Source organism: Eurosta solidaginis, chromosome 1, assembly GCF_040869045.1.
Source record: "Eurosta solidaginis isolate ZX-2024a chromosome 1, ASM4086904v1, whole genome shotgun sequence".
NCBI classification, from domain to species: Eukaryota; Metazoa; Arthropoda; class Insecta; order Diptera; family Tephritidae; genus Eurosta; species Eurosta solidaginis.
The window spans coordinates 305893601-305919323 of NC_090319.1; the positions used below are offsets into that span (position 1 = coordinate 305893601).

Consider the following 25723-nt stretch of genomic DNA (forward strand, 5'->3'; position numbering starts at 1 on the left):
TAAGCAAGCTATTCGTTGCAAAGTTTGAGTGTTATTGTGAAGTACTTTAATAAAGGCCAATTTGCATTATTAAATATTGGAGTTATTTATTCAACAGTTTAGTGATTCGAACTCAGCAGAAGATTGCAAATAAGGGGAATTGCAAGTAAATTCGTTACAATAGGTACTTTCATACAAAGCTGTCGCAACAACTTTTTTTTGTTCATTTGACTATTAAACGGTCAATTACGAATCAACGAATTGTGCGCAGTTGATTCAACATCTTGTTGCGATGGATAAAAATTTACAGAAATTTCGGTTGAATTGACCCATATTTCGGTTGATTCTACCAGTATTTTTCTTTCAGTGAAGGATCGTTATATTTGAAGATATTTAGAAAGTCAATTTACAACATGTGGAATTTCGCAACCGCTGTATGAGTAATTTCAAGGAATATCGAACATAATGTGACCTTGATCTGCGGAAAATTGCAAATTTCTTAAGTAAATTTAAGACTGAGACAATTGCGAAGCCTCATGGCCTTGTTGTGATTATTTATTTATTTTATTTTGTATTTATTCACGGTCTTTAAGTCCTAGTCTAAATTAAAAAAGAAAATTTCATTACAAATTACAGTATAAAAATAATTTTTCTTTAAACTTATTAATATTCTCACACGGTTTTCGTTCTCAAACTAAAGAAACTAGCATTGATGCTCGTCTATGCCGTAAACCAACAAGCTCCCTTTGCAGAAGATATCAAATTGCGGAGTAAAAAGAGAGATTTATCACTTCCTTTGTCGATGTCCGAGACAACAAACAAAGCCTACTAAAGTTTGTGACGGCATGTTGGATAAGTAGTTAATTTGAGAAAATGAGTGGTTTACCAGGGATATAGTAGGGAATATTTGGTTAGACAATTATGCCAACATGCGGTATTCATGAAGGGCATTTAAAATATACACATACTAGCAGACCCGTCAGGCGTTGTTCTGCCCTAAATTTGGTCTATCTAAATAAATTTTAATAAGCTGTTTTCCGTCTAACTCTGCCCTCCCCTCCCCCCCCCCCCCCCACTTTTTCTTAATCCTTTTATTCACGCCTCCCTCCGTTTTTTCCCTTCATATATCTCTATATTCGTCTCACTCTATCTCTTTCTCAGTCTCCTTCCATCTTTTCTCTACTCTAAAGTTTTTTCCATTCTTCTTCATCCCTTATTGCCAGACAAATCGAATAGGACGTATGTAAATAGTTATGTGGGTATTATTAATTCATGTCTTTATTTCGGCTTCGCATGCATATTTATCAGTTTTGCCAGGTTGATGCGACTAAATCGAATATCACAATGAAAATTACTTTAAAGCTATCAGCAACAGCTTCCAATTTTACATTCCTATTACACACACATTCTAGGGGTATCCGGGTCCAGGTTTTGGCCTATATCTTGAGACCCTAGTCACCCAGCGGTATAAAAATTACTGTGTACTAAAGCACTCATAAACAGCTTCAATTTGATAACCATAATGTAAAACACATCCTAGTGTTACCGTAATCCACGTTTTGGCCTATATCTCGAGACCATTCACAAATAGGTATGAAAACTACCCTGTACTAAAGCACTCATCAACAGCTTTCATTTACTATCCATATTGTATAAACACATTCTAGGGGTACCCGCGTCCACGTTTTCGCTTATATCTCGAGACCTTAGTTACCCGCGGGTACGAAAAATACCCCGTATCAAATTACTCATAAACAGCTTCCATTTGATACCCATATTGTACAAACATATCCCAGGATTACCAAGGTCCACGTTTTGATCTCAAGACCCTAGCCAGAACGGGATAAAAATTAGCATATGTCTGTTTCCTGGTTCTAAGCTACCCCTCAACCAATTTTCAGCCAAATATGTTTATCCGTTCCTTCCTCTTCAATCAGTCTTTATCTATTAAAAAAAAGCGCATCAAAATCCGTTGCGTATTTTTAAAGGTTTAAGCATTCAAAGGGACATAGGGACAGAAAAGGCGACTTTGTTTTATACTATATTGTGATGTACATCCATACATACCTATAAACATACGCCCGAAGTTAAATAACGCAGCGAATGCTATATATATATGTGCGTTTGTATGTGTCGCATCATGCCTCACTCAAAAGCAATTAGCGCACACAGTTCACAGCGAACAACCACACAAACACATTTTTTGGTAAAAATGTTACTTTTGTTTAAACAATTTGGCTGATATCAGAAAGGAATCAAGTATTTTTTTGATGCAGATCGAAGGTAAATATTTCAAAGTTTTACTGAAAAGTAGAATTTTTTAAATCCATCTATCCGTTTATGAGTTATAGCTGTGTAAACAAAAATTTTATGATTTTTTACTGCATTTTGGCAATTTGCCACGCCCCTATGATATATATCTTCAAATTATATTAACTGTACCATCTCACGTAGCTAAGCTTTCAAATGCAAAAACCCGTTTTAAAATCGGAGCATTCTGTGTGAAGTTATGTGCATACATGGCATTTAGCGACTTTATTTTATAAGATTATATTTTATAGATTTCGTACACGCCGTAGTACCCAAACCTAAGAAGCTGAAGCTTTAACTTGGCATGATGCAGGTTTAAGCTTTGGATTTGAATCAAACCGCAAATAAGAGTTTAAATTGGTCGGCGCTAAGTCTATTTCTTATATAAAACCGGCAGACGTTGCTCTACCCTAGCTTTGGTCTATCTGCATAACTTTTAAGCAGGTTTTACCACTAACTCTCCCTTCCCCTCTCTCCATTTTCCTTATATTTTTATTCACTCTTTTTTTATACACTCTTTCCTATGCCTTTCTCTATTTCTGCGTCTCTTTCTCCCTCTCCCTCTTTTCCCTCACTTCTTTTCCGCTCTATCTACATATCTATCTTCGTCTAACTTTATCTCTTTCTTCTTTCCTTCCCTCTTTTTCTTCTCTCTATTTCTTCTTCATCCCTTTTTCCCTGTCCCAGTCCTACCCCCAAGTCCCAGTCTAAGTCCCAGACCCTGTCAGTACCTGCTCCATTTTCCGAAAAAAACTGTCATAAATACTAATCTAGGTATATGCCCAATTTCAGGTAAATCGAACCAAGAACAGAATTTGATCGAAAAGATCGGTCCCTGGTCCTCTTCCCGAAAAAAAGGTATCGTAAATACTAATCTAGGCAAAAAGCTACCTATATACCGAATTTCAGGCTAATCGAACCGTGTATATAATTTGTTCCAATAGAGCCTTGGTCCACTTCCCGGAAAGAAACTTCACAGGAACGCTATCCTATCTTTCAAGTTGATGAAACTGCACACGGTGTGCAAATTTGATTGAAATCGGTTGAGTAGCTTAGGAGTCCATCGCGGACAAACAATGTGACACGAAATTTATATATATTAAGATTTTCATGAGATCTCAAAAGACACGCAAAAAGGGTTTGATTTATTTAATCTTGACCCTAAATTTTGAACTTATGTTGAGACTGTCTCTCTGAAGGTGGACAAAAGTACGTAAAAACGGCTGCTTAAAAAAATTTATGATATATCACTTTTAAAAATCGGATGTCAAAAAATAATTAAAAATCTATTTCGGCTGTATTTGCAATGATGAAAAAAATGTCCCTGACCCTCTCGACATAAGCTCGAAATTTGGGGATGAATTTTTTTTTCTAACCCAGTCTAATGGACATGCTTAAAAAATCATTCGAAGCGTTTAGAGACTACCCACTTTCTTAAGATGGCAAAGAATTATATTTAAAATTTTAAAATTGACCCGCTATTCCTTATTCATTATCTCCCGAACCCTGACCCAAATACCCGAGATCGGTACGAGCTGCACTCGGGGTAACTGCTTCCCATCAGCTCTAAACAATATTTAAAGGTTTTATTATTATATTGATTTTTACCATTACTATTATTATTATTATTATTATTATCATATATATTATTTCTAATTGCTGTTTTTACGTATGCGTCCCTTTTTCGCTCTTATTTGGAATCGAAATCTATAAAAAAGTTTTGGTTGTAAAGATGGAGATTTCGGCTATTAGCGAGCTTTGAACAATTTTGGTCGTAGTGCTTTTGTTTAGCTATATTTTATTAAAATAATTTGTTAAAAATAAACGATTGTGAGCAATCTATTTGTACTATGGCACTATTGTGAATATTTGCACTGCATTACGCTAGATGGTAGCGCAAGCTGTAATGATTGGCGGCAGTTGCTATTATACGCTAGATGGCAGCGTAAGCTCTGAGTTAATAGAACAGCTGATTTCTGTTGATATTTGATAAGAGACTTTTATATTGGTTGGGCAAGATGCGCACGGGTCAGGCTCGTTATTTTTATTGTTATTATTATTATTATTATTATTTTAGTCTCTGCCTTACCAAGACGACGCATGCGCAGAGTGTTGAACCGGCGTTTCATCCTCCATCTAACAAAAGCAGCAGATTTAAGTTACTAAGGTGATATCGTAGACAAAAGTGCCCTCTATAGTTCCAGTGAGTGGTCACAGGTCCTCTCTCTTAGATAAATGAGTTTTTTTGATACTGACGTTGCTGGGAGTATAAACAAGTTGGCCTGCCTTTGCGCTGGGCATTCAATCCAGTGTTGTCTGAACTGTTTTGTTTATCCTTTACTTATGGTTTCCCTAGTGTGTGCCCTTGTGAGTCCACAGAAGGGCTCTGGACCATAATATGCTGCTAAAGCACCCTGCTTGGCTAGATAGTCTTTTTTTGGCCCCCATATAATTTAGGACACCAATGCAGCCATCCACTAGCTTAAAAGTAAGTGCGTAATACTGCAAGGATCGTAAGGCTGCCTGGCTGTCTGACATAATGAGGATACTTCTATTGCATGGATTTCTGCCTGAAAAATAGTGGGGTATCATTCCATTGCTATCATTTTCTTGAAGATGTCAGCTCCCATTTTTCTGTCAACAAATTGTATTCCATCCTTGAACCGGACCTCCGAATCAAGATCAAAGTTTTGTCCACAGATTCAGAGCGTGGATGCCATTACATCACTTAGTTGGAATACGGGATTTTCTATGCATTTTTTATTACATTCTTATTCTGTCAAGTTTCCGTTCTTTAGCTCACCAAGTGTTGCCTCTTTCTCTATTAGAATAGGGAAGGGAAGGCACGAAAAGGATCACAAGGGAACGTTCTTAACGCACTCGTTATGCTTATAGAAATTATTCAATGTAGTTTGCTAAATTTTGTAATTGCTATTCTTAGAGCGGTTGGCCACCAAACTAAGGAAGCATAGGAGACAATATTAAATTTCCAGTAGACCACTTTGGGAGATAGCCCCCGGTTTTTGCTATAGAGTCGAATGCAGGCGACGAGAGCCAATATAAGCAGCTGAGACTCCTTTCTGGGAACTTGCGCATAACTTGTTTAATGTTTTAATTTGTAAAATTCATTACTTGTAATGTAAAAAATAATCAGTAAGATTTCTTTGCGGTTATCCTCAATTACCTTAAAATGCAATCGTAATGGGAATTGTACTTTAATTGTAATCATCATATATATTGTCACGGATATTAGCATCCCTAAGCTATACCATCACTAAGGCGATGCTAAGCGATGTTCACGTCAATAATCAAATCATGTATACATATATATAAGGCAGCCGAGAGATGTCACACACAGATGCATTTACTTATACGCCTATGTGTGTGCGAGAGACTGTAAACTACAAACTCACATACATCTGAGAGACGCTGAAAAGTAGAAATATGTAAACAAGTAGAAACTATATAAGAACTATAAACACTCGAAATAGTTGGTAAGTTCTGGAAATAGAAGAGCCTAGATGTATGCAGCGTAAACTATAAAAGCGGCACAAGCGAGTAAAATGTAATTCAGTTTGAGTTGAGCAATCAATCAGTTATTGATTAAGCCAGCGAGTAGCAAAGTATAAGTGTTATTGTGAAGTACTTTAATAAAGGCCATTTTTCCATTATTCAATATTGGAGTTATTTATTCAACAGTTTAGTGATTCGAACTTAGCAGAGGATTGCAAATATGAGGATTTGCAAGTAAATTCGTTACAATTGGTGTCAGAAGAGGAATTGTTGAATAAATTCCGAAGATTGGGAATACAACTTGGACATGGCAAAGTTCATTGAATTGAAGATCCAGCAACTGAAAAAGGAGTTGGAGAACCGTGGATTAAATACAACCGGCAATAAGATCGAACTTCAAGCACGGCTACGAGAGGTAATGGAGTCGCAAGGAATTGATGTGGACGAGTTTGTCTTTTATCCTGATGGGGACGAAACAACAACAAAAATTGAAGAGAAAAACGAAACATCGCAGACAGTTACAAACACAGACTTGAACATGATATTGGCTGCAATATCGGCACAAATGTCCGAAATGTCATCACAAATATCCACCAACATGTCATCCCAACTGGAAGAACAAAAGACAAATATAACATCCCAACTGGAGTCACAGAAGACATATATGGCATCCCAACTGGAATCACAGGAGGCACGTATTTCAGAAATGACGTCGCAAGTGTCATCTCAACTGGAAGACCAAAAGACATATATGACATCTCAATTGGAAGCGCAAGAGGCACGTATATCTGAAATGTCGGCAGAAATTTTGGAACAGGTATCATCAAAACTGGAAGTGCAGGATGCAAAAATGGCTCAATTTCAGGCAGAAGTAAATGATTTAAAAGGTCGTATGGAGCAGTTACAACTAAATCGCCCAGCTGTTTCAGAGAGTAATCCAAAGGTAAAGACACCATCCTTTGACGGTTCTGTTCCTTTTCAGGTCTTTAAGCTACAGTTTGAGAAGACCGCAGCAGTGAACCAATGGAATGCTGAAGATAAAGTTGCAGCTCTGTTCGTGGCACTGAAAGGGCCTGCCGCGGAAATCTTACAGACCATCCCAGAGTACGAGCGGAACCATTACGAAACATTGATGAGCGCTTTAGAGAGACGTTACGGAAGCGAGCATAGAAAACAGATATTCCAAATTGAGTTGCAAAACCGCTACCAAAAAGCAAATGAGACATTGCAGGAGTTTGCTTCAGATGTTGAAAGGTTGGCTCATCTCGCAAATGCGGACGCACCCGTGGAATACACCGAGAGGGTAAAAATCCAGTTTTATAAATGGCATACGAGACGTGGAAACGAAGCGAGCTACATACGCGAACCCAAAACTGACATTTGCTGAAACGGTATCACATGCATTGACTCAGGAAACTGCCTCCCTATTAAGTAAACCAGCATATAAGGCTCATCGTGTGGAAGTAGAAAGGCCAGAGTGGGTAGACACAATTTTGGAAGCACTGAAGGGATCTCAACAGAAGAATGCCAGAGTTATTAAATGTTTCAAATGCGGCAACCCAGGTCACATTGCACGTCATTGCGATCTTGGTCCTAATAGTTCCAACAATGTGGGTGGCCGTAAACGCAAAGCTGGCGGAAATGAGCAAGAGCGTGTCGAATGTAAAGAACGAAAACTTGCACCGGCTATTGAATGTCCCGTGATATCTGTGTCGCAAATTGGAAGGAAATCAAGCAGTCTTACCGTCAGAGGGAATGTGGATGGTAAAGAACGTGTACTGACTGTAGATACGGGGGCATCTCATTCCTTGATTCGATCTGATTTGGTCTACAGGAGAGTAAAGTCATTACCTGGAGCAAGGTTGCGTACGGTAACAGGCGAATATAATCAAGTCCAAGGCGAAGTGGTATGTGAGGTATTAATTGGAAAAGTCATGGTTCTACACAAATTCGTTGTGGCGGAGATTGTTGATGAAGTTATATTGGGAGTGGATTTCTTGGTTGACCATGACATCAAGATCGATATGCAGAGAAGGGTGATGTGTTATGAGAACCAAGATGTGCCACTTAACTTTAGTTTGGAAAAAGGGTTCAGCAGTAATCGGGTACTGGTGGAGAAGACTCGACGAAGGCCACGAAATTCAAAGGTAAAGGTTGATGGAACAAATGGGCCAAACAAATCAAAACCGAAGGTACCTGTGAGAGAAACACTGGCATTGAAAAGCCCTAACGGACGTACTGAAACGAAGAAAGAATGCAAGGGTAGTTTCAAGCCAAAGCACACTACTGTTGTGAAGCGTCGGAACGATACTGATTATGCAAAGGAAATCCGTCCAGCGCAAGCTCTGCGAAGTAGTTCTTCATTGGTCAAGCAACAGAGTGCGAGGGAACGATCCAGGATAATGAGTAGTAAGATGAAACACAGGTACGACAAGGAAAATAATTCGAAAGGTTTCTTGGCGGGAGATTTGGTACTGTTATACAACCCTCACCGGCGGAAAGGTGTTCCATCCAAATTTCGGTGCAGTTGGGAAGGCCCGTACAAGGTTGTGAAGAAGATCAGTGATACCATCTACCGCATACAAAGCATTGAGAAACCACGGAGTAGAAGAGTGGTACATTTGGCGATGCTAGCAGCGTTTAGATCGAGAGATTTGTCTGATCGGGACGATCAGACTTAGGTGGAGGGCAGTGTCACGGATATTAGCATCCCTAAGCTATACCATTACTAAGGCGATGCTAAGCGATGTTCACGTCAATAATCAAATCATGTATACACATATATAAGGCAGCCGAGAGATGTCACACACAGATGCATTTACTTATACGCCTATGTGTGTGCGAGAGACTGTAAACTACAAACTTACATACATCTGAGAGACGCTGAAAAGTAGAAATATGTAAACAAGTAGAAACTATATAAGAACTATAAACACTCGAAATAGTTGGTAAGTTCTGGAAATAGAAGAGCCTAGATGTATGCAGCGTAAACTATAAAAGCGGCACAAGCGAGTAAAATGTAATTCAGTTTGAGTTGGGCAATCAATCAGTTATTGATTAAGCCAGCGAGTAGCAAAGTATAAGTGTTATTGTGAAGTACTTTAATAAAGGCCATTTTTCCATTATTCAATATTGGAGTTATTTATTCAACAGTTTAGTGATTCGAACTTAGCAGAGGATTGCAAATAAGAGGATTTGCAAGTAAATTCGTTACAATATTATTTCTAATTGCTGTTTTTATGTACGGGTTCCTTTTTCGCTCTTATTTGGAATCCAAATGTATAAATAAATGTTTGATTGTAAAGATGGAGATTTGGGCTATTAGCGATCTCTGGGAAATTTTGGCCGTAGTGCTTTTGTTTAGCTATATTTTATTAAAATAATTTGTTCAAAATAAACGATTGGGAGCACACAAAGAAATCTATTTGTACTATGGCACTATTGTGAATATTTTCACTGCATTACCGGCAGTTGCTACCATACGCTAGATGGCAGCGGAAGCCGTAAGTTTAATTGATTGATAGAACAGCTGATTTCTGTTGATATTTGATAAGAGACTTTTATATTGGTTGCGCAAGAGCGCACGGGTTCGGCTCGTATGACATTAAAAGGGCGAGGGCTAAATTTTTAGAAAGTATTTTCATTTTTTTTGGTGAACGAACGAACTCAGGTTAAAGAGTATTAAGCAAAAACTGGAGTTTAAAGCGAATCCGAACGTTTTCCATAATCACGGAAAAGTTTAATCAATACGATAGCTTGTTCAAATCCTTCAAGTGTTTGGATGAGTTACCGCATTGTTTAAATAGAAAAAAAGACAACCGCGATAATAAACAAAAACACTATGAAGACTCACCTAACGCTTTGAATCTTAATCCTGCTCAGAACATTAATCTTCCGCAAGTGGAGCTCATAGACTTGGCTTCCCCTAATCCGCAAGCTGTGGTTCCATCCACTTCTAAGGCCGCGGAAAAAACCTTAGAGTCTCAAACTGTAACTTCTGAAACTGTAACTTCTCAATCTGTGACTTCTTATTCAGAAGCACCGGCTAAGAAGCTGGTTGTAGTCCCGCTCAAAAAATCGATTTTTGTATCTCGCTTTGACAAAGACACTTCCGTTGAGGACATGATGCAATTACAAGGTGACGGACGCAGGCAGCTTCTCTTTCTAATCCGCCATCTTGAACTCCCACTCTGAAACTCAATTTGCCTCTTTACACAACTACTTTTTTATTCAGAGGAAAAAGTTTAGTAAAAACCATACAAAGCAGTTTTCCTCCAAAAGTAGGCATCACTTTTTTTCCAATTCTATTTTGTGCTGACTTTTCTATCATTCAAATTCGTGATAAAATTATTTTGTTTACTAAACAAAATTTTAGAAATTTGGATATTTTCGTTAAAACATGAAGGTAAAATGTTTAAAATAATTTTGATAGTTTACTTTGTAAACATTTTTTTACAAGTTGGTCTTCTCATTTCCTTTTCCAGGTAATCTGCCTTTTGCTGTCGCGAGTTGGATGCCAATTTGAGTTGTGCACATCCAAATATCCAAACATGTCTTCCACCTATAGCAATCTTTTTTTATTTTTTCGACCGAAAGGCAGGACAGGAGTATAAAACATGTCTCGGGCGCAGGCAAAGTCGATTAGCCTCAATTCATTGCAAGAGGTATTGTTGTTGGGGCTGAACCTTCCGGATTTGCGGCCAAATATACGTTTTTCCCTGGCGTTGAAGTTGGCAGACATGACTTTTTTAATATGTGCGTTACACGCGCTCCTCTTTCTACTACCACGAATCCGAAACCAAACCTGCGTTGGTTTGCTTGACCACTTTCATTGTTCATATTTACTTTATCGGTACGTTGCATCTCCTGGAACTTGTTATGTTTTCAATGGAGTGTGGCTTTACGTGGCAGATGCTCATAGCGCCTAACGCAGTTTGACATGTAAAGTGTATCATCACACCTTTGTACAGCAAGCTGCTAGCTGCCAAAGCAATCCATAAGAAGTTCTCAAAGATATTTTTATTTTATTACATCACCAAGCATCCCAAAAGTATACATCTGGTCATTCTCACATGAACGGCCATTATAAGGTTTTCTCCGTGAGTGAACTTCTACATACGACCTCAACCTCCTAGGATCTGTGGGTCGACAGAATATCACCCCTCCACTGGTTCGCTACTTAGTAGTTATTATAGGATGGAGTTATACGACTAGCGACTTATAATGTATCCACCGATTTGATGCTGATAAACCGACACGGCAAAAAGTATTGTAGGCTTATGAGTAATTATAGCAGCCCTGCAAAATCTCCACTGACGGACACTCAGTTCGCCCAGGCCAAGAGATCAGCCTAACGTGGACGACGCTGCGGTGATCGGGCATTTCAATTTTCGGCTAACACCGAGCTAATGGCAGAATACTCCACCCCCAACCCTGCCGTTCAGTCTGGACCCATCCGTGATCAGGTTCACCAGCTTCTCGTGCATATTAATTCCCAACTTTATTCTTCCCTTAATGAATTAAGAGTCGTGAATGTAGACGGATATTGATCCGGCATGCTCCGGAAACTAGCTACATTAAGGTAATAAACCGATCCTCTCGAGAACGATTTGATATGACCGCGTTGAACCCTAGGTTTGGTGATTTTAGTCGCTGCGTACGACAGGTATGCCTACCGTGTGAGTATCCTAATCCCCTAAATCCATTTGTAACATTTCCTGAAGCTATAGATTGCACCTCGTCGCTCCTAACAAACATCCGAGATATCGAAAGTGATCTTGTCAAAGTAGCTGCTTCTTTTACGACCAGCTAGCTATACTACGTCGAATAGCAGGCAGTATAAGGAGAGGAGTGTGGTCTTTATTAAGTTAACCATAATCTTCATTTTGCCCTTCGGATCACAAACTATGCAAAATATTTCAAGTTTGCCATATACACTCGAATTCAAAAAAAACTAGGTCCAAGAAGCCTATGAAGAAAGAATAGAAATCTATCTTTGAGTGGCCGGCCTGCATGTTTTATGCAAACTTTGAACGGAATCTGCTTGGGCTGCTGAATTCTCTAAGAAACTTTTTATAGCAGAACTAGAAGTTTATTCGGAGAGCATGCCAGTATCATATATGAATATAAAAAATTTTCATGAAAGATGTAAAAAATGTACTTATTTCTTTGATACAAAATAGTACTAAATTTAATACGACTTCACAAAAGGGCCTCTTCTTTTCTTCCCCTTTCTCTCATCCTTCGTTTTGTATGGGAGTTTTCAAAATGAGCTGTCACTACATAGACCACCTTGTCGTTATTACATCATGCGTTGAGGATATCAAGTGTTATGTCACTTCGAAAATTAAGGCTGACGGCATGACTTTAAGAAAATTTAAATTTAATTACGAAAGAAACATTTCTTCATTTAGAATTGATGTTTACTCAAAAGATTTTGATAAACTTTTGGACAGCGCATTTTGGCCGCCAGGGGCTTTTGTTCGGGAATTTGTGCATAAGACTATTGAGATTACTCAAAATGTAGCAAAAATTCCTCCTCAAAGTTCCGATCCAAAAAACTTAATTTAACATCTTGCTTAAGCATTTACTATCAAAACGTTAGAGGCTTAAATACTAAATTAATTGACTTATATTTGAAAACCATTCACTGTAACTATAATATTATTGCTTTTACCGAAACATGGCTGAAACCCAATGTTTTAAATTCCGAATTTTTTTGCGGTGAGTATCAGACCTATAGAAATGATCGCTTAAATAGGACCGGAGGTGGTGTCTTGCTAGCTGTACATTCTTCAATTCCATCTGAAGATGTTAATTTAGCCGAAGTTTATTCCATCGAGTTTAAATGCATCCGAATCTTACTAGGCCGGGGTCATATTTACTTAGCCGTTTGCTATATTCCACCGTCTTCTGATCTATCAGTGTATATGCACCATATTTCACTGTTACAATCAGTCAACTCGATGATAAAGACCACGGACTCAATGATTGTTTTAGGCGACTTTAACCTGCCAAATATATCTTGGAATACCGTTGATCACAATATTGTCCCCGTATCATCCAAGATGCATAACAATGACTTTTTGGATGAAATTACTGATCTTTGCCTTAATCAGATCAACTTCTTTCCAAATAAGTATGGAAAATTCTTAGACTTAGCATTTGTTGACGACATATCTAAATTCTCTATAAATCGGTGTGAACCTCTTGTTTTGCCAGAAGACGTTTACCATCCTTCTCTTGAGATAACTTACGAAATCATAAGCAACGAAGTCGGCTGCACTAACAAAACACGTGTCTCTACCAGGTGCTTTAATTTTTCCAAAACTAATTTCAACAATTTAAATAAAGAGCTTTCTGAGATAACGTGGCCTCGATATAAAGAGGATGTAGAGGAAAACGTTTTACATTTTAATAAAACCATTTATACTTTATTTGAAAAACATGTGCCCAAACGCACATGCTCGTACATTGAACCAGTGCAAGCTTGGTTTACTAAAGATTTAAAAGCTTTAAAAAATAAGAAATCACGTTTATTCAAATTATATAAGAGAACCGGTTTACATTCTCATTATGCACAGTACGCTATTTTCCGTCATAAGTATTTTGAACTTAATAAAAAGTGTTATAAAGCTTACATATGTAAAATTAAAAGAAACATTATTTGCCACCCGAAGTCTTTTTATGATTTCGTAAATTCTAAACGCAGAACTAACGGGCTTCCTTCTGCCATGAAGTTTAGAAATAGCATTTCCAGCGACGATCAAGAGATTGCAAACTTCTTCGCTCAATTTTTTCACTCTAATTACTCTGCTGTGGTTGATTCATCACCTACAAATTATCCGTATGAGCTCCATTCTAATAACTCAATATATGCCCCACATTTGCTGCCTGAAGATGTTCTACTACATCTAAAGACCATAAAAGAATCCTTCCCGATTTGATCCCAACATGTTTTCTTAAAAAATGTGCGGAATACATTTACCAGCCCCTTACTGATCTGTTTAACCTCTCTTTAAAAAATGGCATTTTCCCGACGGCTTGGAAGGAATCTTTTCTTATCCCACTCCATAAAAAAGGAAGCAAGTCGTCTATTGAAAACTATCGTGGAATAGCAAAGCTCTCCGCTATCCCTAAGCTTTTCGAAGCAATCGTTACTAATCACCTTACATTTTCGATTTCTACATTGATAGATAGTTCTCAGCATGGCTTTTGTAGAGCCAAATCAACCATAACCAATTTGCTTGAATTTACAACTCACGTCTTTAATGGGTTTAGAAACAATCATCATACCGACGTTATATACACTGATTTCAGCAAAGCATTCGACAAAGTACGCCACTCATTACTTGTTTATATACTCGAATTGCTTGGTTTTCAACCTGGCCTAACTCGCTGGATCTCCTCCTATCTTTGCGGTAGAACTCAAAGAGTCATTTTTAAAAACCCTTGTTCGATAATCATCGATGTTCCCTCCGGTGTGCCTCAGGGCAGCCATCTCGGTCCTATTTTGTTTTTGATCTTTATAAACGACGTTTCCACAACTATAAAATATTCTAAAATTTTAATGTATGCCGACGACGTAAAACTTTTTAAGTCATACGCGTCGGTTGAAGAACGTTCTGTACTCCAGGCGGATTTAAATCGTTTAGTTACTTGGTGTAATGCGAATTTTATGCCTCTCAACATAGAAAAAATGTAAATCCATGTGTTTTTCACGTGGGAACATACAGCCAGCTTCCTACACAATTAACGGCCAAACTCTGGAAAGCGTTGATGTTTTTGTCGATTTGGGAGTTACAATGAATTGCAAACTTAGTTTCAACCCTCATATTAATGCCACAGTCAATAAAGCGAGAGGAGTTTTAGCATTTGTGAAAAGATGGGCAAAAGAGTTTAGTGATCCTTACGTTACAAAAACCCTTTTTACATCATTGGTGAGGCCGATATTAGAATATGGATCGATAATTTGGAATCCGCGTTATCAAGTTCATGTGGATAGACTAGAATCAATTCAAAAGCAGTTTTTACTTTTCGCCTTGAGAAATCTTCAATGGGACTCTCCGTATAATATTCCTCCTTACACTAATCGATTAAAACTAATAAATCTTCCTACACTTGCAAGTCGTAGAGAAATGCTAGGTGTACTATTTATGGCTAGACTTTTAAATGGATCGATTTCAAGCCCATTTCTTTTGAACGAAGTAAACTTGAATGTTCCATGCCGAGTTTCAAGGCATTATAAACCTATAATTCTTAAACAATGCAGAAGCAATTTCCAACTACACGAACCTTTTTTATGTTTGTGTGAAGATTATAACTCTCACTCGAGAATAATTGATGTTTCGGACTCGCTCTTTGCCATAAAAAATACGGTTCTATCTTCTCTTAATAATTAAAAAATTATATTTACTTTTAGTCTATTGTATTTTGTGAATCTATATTTCTCAGCTGATGAGTTTCTCTGTAGCTGAGCGGTTTTAGATCTCGGCGCTTAAGAAGCCACTGCCTCAAAGACTCGGTAACAAAAAAATTATAAATAACACATTAATAAGAATTAGGATACATAAAAAAAAAAAGAAAAAAAAAGTATGTATGAATTAAAAAAAAACCAAAAACAGGATTAGCCTTGAGGCCACTTGAGGGCAGTGCGCTGCCACAACGTCCGAGAAAAAAAAAAAGGTGAAACTCGTTATGTGGCTTCATACGGTCGTCGTCAGCGTATAGGTCAATCTTGGACAAACGGGCGCACTAAACGTGACAGGAGTTAAAGGTGAAGTTCCCACCTGGCTCAGAAGGAAGAATATACCAATTTGCCGATCACTTCTACTGCTACTAACAGTAACCCTACCACTCTCAATACCACACCCATTCCGACGCCCGGTATGAAAAATCTCATTTGTAAGATCAGATGCAACGTATCATATATATTATTTCTATTTCCTGTTTCTATGTACGGGTCCCCTTTTCGCTCTTATTTGGAATCCAAATCTATAAATAAAGTTTTGGGCAATTTTGGTCGTAGTGCTTTTGTTTAGCTATATTTTATTAAAATAATTTGTTAAAAATAAACGATTGTGAACACACAAAGAAATCTATTTGTACTATTGTGAATATTTGCACTGCATTACTGGCAGTTGCTATCAAACGTTAGATGGCACCGCAAGCTGCAAGTTTTAATTTATTGATAGAACAGCTGATTTTTGTTGATATTTGATAAGAGGCTTTTATATTGGTTGCGCAAGATGCGCACGGGTCCTCCTCGTACTATTGTATTTAACCAGCATATAGGGGTACAAATATTCAAAAATACCTTCTTTTGTTTTTCTCAGTGCATCCTGCAATTCATTATTAATTCCCTCCACTTTATCCTCTTTAAGACGAATATCCATTTTCAACTCTTCACAGAGTCGACTAAGATTATCTCTTTCTTCTCGTAGTCCCGATAGTTGTATTTCTTGTTTGCGAATACATTCTTCGAGCTTTATTCTGAAATTTATTAAAAATAAGTTAAAAAATAAATGGCGATATATGACTTTATATGAGATACGGGAAGCTAGAGACTACACATTTTTGAAACCATTCCAAACCGAAGCATACAAAGTGTGGAAAAACGGCGTGTACCTTTTTCGAAAAAGAGAACTAGTGGCAAAAGGCGTGGTTACGAAGAGCTTTACACCTTTTCCAGTTTAAGGTCAGAAAATTACAATTCAAGTTCAGAATTTCCAATTCAAGTTCAGAAAATTCCAATTCAAGTTCAGAAATTCCAATTCAAATTCAGACAATTACAATTCAAGTTCAGAAATTCAGTGTATACTTGTGAATACCCGAAAAATTTGTCATACCCGAAAAATGGCCAAGGTGGCCCCACTACTAAAGCCTGGAAACAAGGTAATATAGGAGAGTCATATCGCCCGATATCTCTCCTATCGCCAGTAGCCAAGACGCTTGAAGCAATTTTGCTCTCCTACTTCAAAGCAAATTTGTAGCTAGCCTTTCATCAGCATGGCTTCAGAAAACTCCATAGCACCACCACTGCGCTAAATTCCATCAGCACCCAGATAAATTGCGGTTTAAATCAAAACCCCCACCATAGAACAGAACTCGTAGCGCTAGACCTATCAAAAGCTTTTGATACGGTCAACCATGGCACGTTACTGCAAGACCTGGAAGGGTCTACCCTTCCCCCATGTCTTAAAAGATGGACCGCAAATTATCTGGGTGGTCGGCAGGCATCGGTGCAATTTAGAAATGAAATATCAAAACCAAGAAGAATTAAACAGGGGGTGCCACAGGGTGGTGTCCTATTCCCACTTTTGTTTAATTTCTACATATCTAAGCTACCTTCGCCACCAGAAGGAGTTACTACCGTTTCCTACGCCGATGACTGCACAATAATGGCCACAGGCCCAGGCTACCTCCCTGATCTCTCCAGTTTTTTCGCCTCGCGAAACCTAGCATTATCACCGACTAAATCCTCCGCGACCTTATTTACAACATGGACGTCCCAAATGTCGACCATTTTAAACATCCACGTCGATGGCACTACGCTACCGACAGTCCTACACCCCAAAATCTTGGGTGTGACATTTGATCAGGATCTACATTTTGATGAGCATGCAGCCGCAATTGTACCGAAAATCCAGAGCCGTAATAAAATCCTCAAATCCCTTGCTGACAGTACTTGGGGAAAAGACAAAGAAACACTCATTACCGATTGCATGCTACGCGTCCCCTATATGGTCGCCAAGCCTAAAAATAACCTACTGGAATAAGCTACAGGCCTGCCAAAATACTGCGCTCAGAACCGCCACGGGCTGTCTTCTTATGTCCCCAGAACACCATCTACATAATGAGGCGAGAATACTCCCCATCAGGGAGAGAAATGAGATGCTAACCAAACAGTTCCTGTTGAATACCCAGAAACCTGGGCATCCCAACAGACATCTGATTGATGAGCCAACACCGCCTAGGGACTTTAGGAGTCATCTCCGTAAGCATTGCACCTGAGAACTCAGCCGTATGAAGCAAAAAAACACAAGCAGGTCCTTGGTGAACTCCACAAACAGGCGCGGACCTTTATGCCGGGAATTGCCCGGTGAATCCAGTACTCAGGGAACAGTACCAAAAACTTGCGGAAGAGGAACGCATACTCCCCAGGGAAACGCGAGTCACTCTGGCTCAACTTCGTTCTGGATACTGTAACAGGTTAAACTCTTACATATCCAGAATCAACCCCGACATACAAAATGTATGCCCCGCTTGCAATGTGTCCCCACATGACACCAGCTATCTCTTTAATTGTAATGTGGAACCAACGCCTCTAACACCCCTTTCATTATGGTCCACCCCTGTCGAAACAGCAAGTTTCCTTGGACTCCCGTTAGAGGATATTGATGACAATTTGTGATCGGTCGCAGCTATTAGGTGTGGCGAAACATTGCTACAACAACAACAACAACAGAGACGTCCACAGAGTTGCGAGAGGTAGGTGGAGGAAGACTTGAACTTCCATGGTGCTTGCAATCGCCGTCAGTTACCGCGAAACAAGGAAAATTGGCGTGATTTGTTACGAAACTAGATTGCCGACTGTTTAAGTGGTCATATCTTCGTCATCACTGTTGTCATACTCAAAGCAGATCAATGGTTGTGCCCCTAAGAATATATCTGGAGGGCCTCGCAGCGGAAGAGAGGAAAGGGTTTTTTCTCCGTTTTATCTGGGCAGGTATTTAAATACGAGGGTCGCACGAGTGTATGTCTGACGATTGGAATCTAAGTGTTCTTTGCCCAGTCCACAAGAAGGGGGATCCTGTTACTTTCGCGGAATCAGTCTTCTTAGAATCATATATAGTTTCTGTGCGTATTGTGCGACAGATTGAAGCCCACCGTGAATCGGCTGATTGGACCTTAACAGTGCGGCTTCAGACCTGGTAAATCTACCATCGACAAGATCTACACTATGCGCCAAATGTTGGAAAACCCCCACGAAAACAGAATTGACACACATCATCCTCAACGACAATTTTAAAGGCGTCTTCGACAGCACGAAAAGGAGCCACATATATGCAACTATGACTGAATATGGTTCACTGCAAAACTTATATAGCTGTGCAAAATGACATTGAGCAACACCATCTGCTCAGTCAGAATTGGGAAGGACCTCTCCGAGCCGTTCGAAACTAAATGAAGCATGCTGACAACATTGCTATTGGGAGGAATGTTAGCATCACTAAGTGATACTAACATCACTAAGCGGTTATTATATAAAGGCACAACGCCAATAAAGCAAGCTGCCACTCTTGTGTACGAAAACAAATCAATCATCATTTACACACATACATACAAGGCAACGAAGCGATACTCACAAACACATGTAATCATCAGTCGAAGTAGTTACTCACGCATACACCCGCATATGGCTATAAGATAAACATAAACTACAAATATACATGTATATAGAAATTACCAAGTAGGAGATACAACTACTCTAGAAGGCGAAACGTCTAGACCTTAGCAGAAATATGCATACGAGGCAACAGAGAGTATAAAAGCAGCACAAGCTGAGGTATGACTAATCAGTTTTGATTTAAGCACGCTATTGCTTGTGAAGTATAAGTGTTATTGTGAAGTACTCTCAGTGGAAGTCTAATAAAGGCCATTTTGCATTATTGAATATTGGAGTTATTTATTCAACAGTTTAGTGATTCGAACGTTAGCAGAAGGTTTAATTCCCCACAAATTCGTTACAATATCATCGGCCTAAACACACGCACCGTAAGTTGTGCTTACACCAAACTGGAAAAGCGGGAAAGATGGGTTTGATGATGAATGAGGACAAAACGAAGTATCTGCTATCGTCAAGCAACCAGCGAGCGCATCTGCGCCTTGAAAACCATGTCTCTACTGGCAACAATATTTTCGAAATTGTAAAAGACTTTATTAGGGAACCAGCATTGACACAAACAACAACATCTGCCTTGAAATCCAGCCAAGGACCACTCTTACAAATGCTACTCTCAGTTTTGAATGTAATCAATTATCCCGTACTCATGGCGGAACCATACAAGCTGGCACCATGGTGACATAAGTATATACCAGCCTAAATAAAAATCCAATGTATTTTATTTTTGTAAATCGATGGACTAAAGTCAAAATCGTACTGTGCCGGCATCTGAAGTTTCAAATCATACTAAAAAAGTACCAATCAACTGATTTCCGGCTGTCATCTGTTCTTGGTAGGGCGTAGCAGACGATATGTAGTGCGTGCTCGCCTACCACACCGAAGGGCCTGGGTTCAAGTTCGGGGAAAAACAAAATCAAAATATTTTAGATGAAGTTCTTCTAAGTAAGAGAAATTCGCTCTAAGTGCTCTATGTTATTTTCTGAGCGAAAAATCTCAAAAATTTAGCAGCTAAGCGATTTTTTATGATAACAGTAACGATATCTGATGTAAATCGTTTATTAGCTTACTTTGTTTCCTCCTCTCTTGTCCGTATTGTCGACATTTCATCCTTCAATTGGGCAATAGCATTCCGTTGTTTCTCATCGTGTGCATTATACTCGCGTCTCGTGCGTTCGATGCCATCTTGTTCAACTTTTAAATCTCGCGCAGCTGCTTCCAATTTTTCCATGAGTGATTGCTTATCACGATGGGCTATCATCATATGTACATACGTCAGAAAGGTTAATCAAGGGTAAGAAACTTCTTTTTCAAAAACAAAAAAATAAAAGGGATGCTTACCCATTAGTAGAGCTTGTTGCTTTTCATTCTCTGCTCGTATCATAGCTTCCTCATGCTGTTGTACTAAACTTTCCAAATGCGCTTGCAATCCGTCTAAACGTTCTTGTAACTTTTCTATTTCATCATCTTTTGCAGTCTGCAGTGCTTGGAGCGCCTGTGCCATACGCTTTTCTAGCCCATTTTTAAGTTTATATAATTCATCAGCATGTTTTTTAGCAGCTTCTTCACTACCAGCTTTGAGATTAGCGATCTTTTGATTGAAATCATTTTCAGCTGTACGTGCTGCATTTATTAGTTGAGTCTTAGTTTCCTGAGCTCTGCGTTGACATTGTTCCAATTCTTTGTTAAGACGCGCGACTGCATTTTTGAGTGATTCTTCGCGCACAAGAGCTTCTTGATAATCTCGTTCAAGTTGTTGACGTTTCTCCTCGGTAGCTTCTAGTTGAGTATTTGCATCGAAAAGTACGGCTTCGAGTGATTCTTTTTCGGTACGCAACGCTGTGAGCAATTCCTTTTAAATGGGCGGATTTTAAGTAATTACAAAAGCTTTTAAATTACACAGGCCGACAAAATTTAACCAACATTCAGACCCAGAAACCAGACTATATATTTCCAAAGGTTTATGATGCGCTGAATCCAAATCTGGCCTCAGAATTGCTCTATCAGCTCTGGTTTTCGAGATATCCTAACCCAAAAGTGCAAAAAACACCGTTTTCGCCCTATTTTGAGGTTATGTAGCCTTGCAGATGTTTTCTTTCACCAAACTTAAAGGATGAAATCTCTAAATACAAATCTTCTGATTTCAAATGGCGTTGAGTTTGCTCAAATATCATTTTTTTTCGCTGAGATATCGCATTTTGAAATTTTCATGTTTTTAAATTTGAAATTTCCATGTTTCTAAATTTTCCTACACCTATATGAAAATTTCAAAATGCGATATCTCAGCGAAAAAAATGATATTGTATTTAAAGATGCCATCCTTTAATTTTGGTGAAAGAAAACATCTGCAAGGTTACATAACCTGAAATATGGGAAAAACGGTGTTTTTTGGGCTTAAGTGCAGTATACGGACAATTCCAAAATCAAAAAAAGAAGTATGAGGATTGATAGACATGGTCAAGGTGAGTATAACTACAAAATTTTTTTTTGTGGGCAAATGACAATAACAGGAGTTATTAAGGGTCAAAGTTCATATGAAGCATTTTTTTAAATCTAAATTTCTCTTTAAGTATCGAACCGATTTTCAAATTTTTTTTTCATTGTATAGGTAGTAAAATTACCTTTCATTTGATATGCTGTTTGTATTCCTATCCCGTAAAATGCTTAAACAATTCGATGTTTAAAAGTGCTATATTTACTAAGTAAATTACGCATATTTATTTGTACATATGTATGTCGGCGTGAGTTAAACGTAAGTTACAAAATAAATACTTATTTTTTAAGGGGCTATGTATGTATGAAAGTATTCTGCGCAGAAATACTGTGGATGACGGTGGGGTGGAATAAAGTCATACGCAATAACGCCATACGGCTTTATTTCTCAAACTGATTGGCTTTATTGCCATTTTCAAAACATGGTTGTGGTAATTTTATTAGGCTGTACCTAAAAACGCGCAAAAGAGTGCTTACCGTGGCATGTTGCCACGGTTCAGGCAACCACCCGGACTTGGCATGGCGTAGCCCAGGGTTATTTAAATAAGGGCGGCCAAAGGCCGCCAACTCGAAAAGGTGTTCTGCACATAAAGGAAACAAATACCAGATGTTCTGCGCAGAATTACTGTTAATTTGCCCAGAATTAAGTTTTGGTATACCAGGAACAGGACAGTTGGTATTGCATTCATGGGACTAAGGATATTATATATAACTTTAAATGAAAGCTTAAATTATTTCCCATCTACCAAACTATATTTTCATATATTTAATACAGCAATTAAATTTAAAAAAATTAAGTTTTTAAAAATTTTGATGTTTTTAAAAATTATATTATTTCAGGAAATTCTTTGCAGTTATATACTTAAGATATACATCAAATGAAAGGTATTGGAAATACCTATCCAACGACGTTGATAATCGGTTCAATACTTTAGAAGTAATTTAGATTTAAAAAAAAAAGCTTATTATGAACTTTGACCTTTAATAGCTTTTGTTGTTGTTGTTTGCCCCACAAAAAAAATATATCGTTATGTTTCTTTTATTAATACCTATCGATCTCAATTTTTCGTTTTTTTATATCAGCATTGTCCGTATACTGCACTTGTTCCTTTTATTTTTTACTCAAGTCAATGACAAACATTGGACTTAAACTTTCTTTAACTGGTAGAAATCAACCGAACTGACACTACTTCAAAGTCCGAGTTCTAACATAGCACATCCTTAAGCTACAAACGCTTTTGTCGTTCGTATTAATGGGCTCGTTCGCCCTCATTCTACATATCTTTTCTCCTCTCTTACTTTCCCTAACTTTCTCCCCCTGCCCTACTCTCATTAACTTCCACTTTGTCTTCGTCATTTCAAGAAATCTAGATAGTTTTGCTGCGAACGCTTCGGTGACCACGTCTGGACTACCAAAACTGGCTAAATGTTAACTCAAGCAAGACAGAGCTGATAATGTTTACTTAGGCTAGGTTGAACTGGTCAGTCAATAAAGACCCTGCTTAGGCTGAACATGTTCATAGTGTTACCAGAATTTGTTTGACGACCAAACGGAAAGCCCCCAATTAGGTACTTGGACTTATGTTACAAAATAACTTTGTCCTCCTGGCAATTACTAGAAACTTTTTAGGACCATGCTTAATTGCTGCCTCGACATTTGGCAACTCTGCCACCTACAATTCTACACAGTTACAGTGGATGACTTCACTGAAATCCTTAATAACCTGGGAAAACAAGGTTTTGTTAGGAAGGATTCCCGGACATCAGGGACATGAAGGTAATGAACATGCAGATTACCTAGCAAAGCAGGGTGCTATAGCAGCATTATATGGTCCAGAGCCCTTTTGTGGACTCACAAAAGCACACACCAGGGAAACCATAAGTAACTGGGAAATAAAACAATTCAGGCGTCACTGGATTGACTGCCCCGGCCGAAGACAGACCAAACTGTTTATACATCCGGCAACGAAAGTATCAGCCAAACTCATTAATCTAAGCAGGGAGGACCTAACAACTCTCACTGGGTACTATACGGGACACTGTAGTCTACGATATCACCTAAGCAAGTTAAATCTATCCGAGACTCAAATTTGTCGTTTCTGTGCGCTGGAGGATGAAACGCCGGGTCAAATTCTCTGCAAATGCGTCGCTTTGGCAAGGCAGAGATGCTGCCATCTAGGTGGTGTGACTCCTAAGCCCTATATGATATGGAGTAAAAAGCCTGAAGAGGTACTTAGATACATCAAAAGCCTCCACATAGAAAATTAGGCTGAAAGGTTATGTACAAATGTCGCAATGCTTCCAGGCCTAATAATAATAAAAGTAGCTGGAGCCTTGGCCTCGCGAGCGCAAGACATGAACACAGAACGTGCTCAACCGTTGTCACCTGCAGCTGACACTTCCAGTATCTGCTCTTTATGACGAGGCCCAACTTAAGCACATCCGGGGGATCATGTAGTTTGTTCCTGTTTACTTATAACAAAATGCATTCATTCACTAGTTAAGAAGTAATCGTGTAAGACTGCAAGGCACGTAAGACTGCCTGCTTGTCTGACATAATGTGGATACTCCTCCAGAATAAGCCTCTCCACGGACATTCTCTAACGCAAACGTCTACTGAATGAATTTCTGCCTGCAAAATAGAGGAGCAGCATCCCTTTGGTATCGATTTCTTGAATTTCGACCCATAGATACCAACTCCCGTTTTCCCATCATCAAATTTTGATCCATCCGTGAACTTGACCACTAAGTTAGGGTCAGTATGAATGCCCCCTCTCCCAAACAGTTCTGTCCACAAGAGACACTTCAAAATTTCGTGATATTCTAAGCGTAGATTCCATTGCATCACGTAGGTCCAAAACGGGATTTTCTATGCAATTTTTTATTACTTTCATGTGCCCTGTCATGTTTCCGACCTTTAGCTCAGAAATATTTTGAAGTCTTAGGGCAGCAAGTGTTGCCTCTTTCTCTATTCGAATAGGAAAGGGAAGTACTCCTAGTAAGGCACTAAGATCATCAGAAGGGGACGTTCTCATCGCACCCGTTATGGATATGCAAACTAGTCGATGACGTTTGCTTAATTTTGTTATTGCTATTGGTGCTTTGTTTAAGGTAGCATCTATATGAGCATTATGTGCGAGAGTTCTGTTCAGTGTAATCCCCTTGGTTCTATTGAAAATTGGATTTTGGTGCCACCCATGAATGTTTCTGGCATGGACAGTTTTCTTCTATGGGTAAAAGGCACTAGGACAGTTTTGTTAGGATTGATAGACAATCCCAGCACCCAGCGAATTATCATTGGTCTTATATCCTTGTCAATATAGTTCGGTAGCTTGATGTGTTGTGTTATTGAAAGTTCCTTATATGTCATTAAAAGGGCAGAAGGCTATATTTTTAGAATCCAAAGTCTTTTCAATTTTTTCGGTGAACGAACGAAATCGGGTGTAAGAGTATTAAGCAAAAACTGGAGTTTAAAGCTCAAACTCGTTATGTGGCTTCATACGGTCGTTGTCAAAGTGTAGGTCATCCTTGGACAAACGGGCGCACTAAACGTGACAGGAGTTAAAGGTGAAGTTCCCACCTGGCCCGGAAGGAAGAATATACCAATTTGCCGATCATTTCCACTGCTAGTAACACTAACCCTACCACTCTCAATAATACCACTCCCATTTCGACGGCCGGTATGAAAAATCTCATTTGTAGCATCAGATGCAACGCATCAACATCATATATATTATTTCTAATTGCTGTTTTTATGTACGGGTCCCTTTTTCGCTCTTATTTGGAATCCAAATCTATAAATAAAGTTTTAGTCGTAAAGAGAGAGATTCGGGCTATTAGCGAGCTTTGGGCAATTTTGGTAGTAGTGCTTTTGCTTAGCTATATTTTATTAAAATAATTTGTTAAAAATAAACGATTGTGAACACACAAAGAAATCTATTTGTACTATTGTGAATATTTGCACTGCATTACTGGCAGTTGCTATCAAACGTTAGATGGCACCGCAAGCTGCTGCAAGTTTTAATT

At 38.6% G+C, this 25723-nt stretch overlaps 2 protein-coding genes across 12 annotated transcripts in view; one reads left to right on the forward strand and one right to left on the reverse strand.

Annotated features, from left to right (window-relative positions):
- The window catches only part of GatB (glutamyl-tRNA(Gln) amidotransferase subunit B, mitochondrial), a 159874-nt gene that overhangs the window by 59836 nt on the left and 74315 nt on the right, over positions 1-25723 (forward strand). The window lies entirely within an intron of this gene.
- Root (ciliary rootlet coiled-coil, rootletin) overlaps positions 1-25723 on the reverse strand; it is a 132660-nt gene that overhangs the window by 26369 nt on the left and 80568 nt on the right. For all 7 annotated transcript variants that reach the window (XR_010948983.1, XR_010948984.1, XR_010948982.1 and 4 more), the window contains exons 7-9: positions 20546-21056; positions 20275-20458; positions 16118-16293 (exon numbers count right to left, since the gene is read on the reverse strand). Coding sequence is in view for 3 of the 7 variants with exons in the window: in XM_067761381.1 (XP_067617482.1) it covers positions 16118-16293; positions 20275-20458; positions 20546-21056 (871 nt within the window). In the remaining 4 variants the exon portion in view is untranslated. The remainder of the gene's footprint in view (positions 1-16117; positions 16294-20274; positions 20459-20545; positions 21057-25723) is intronic.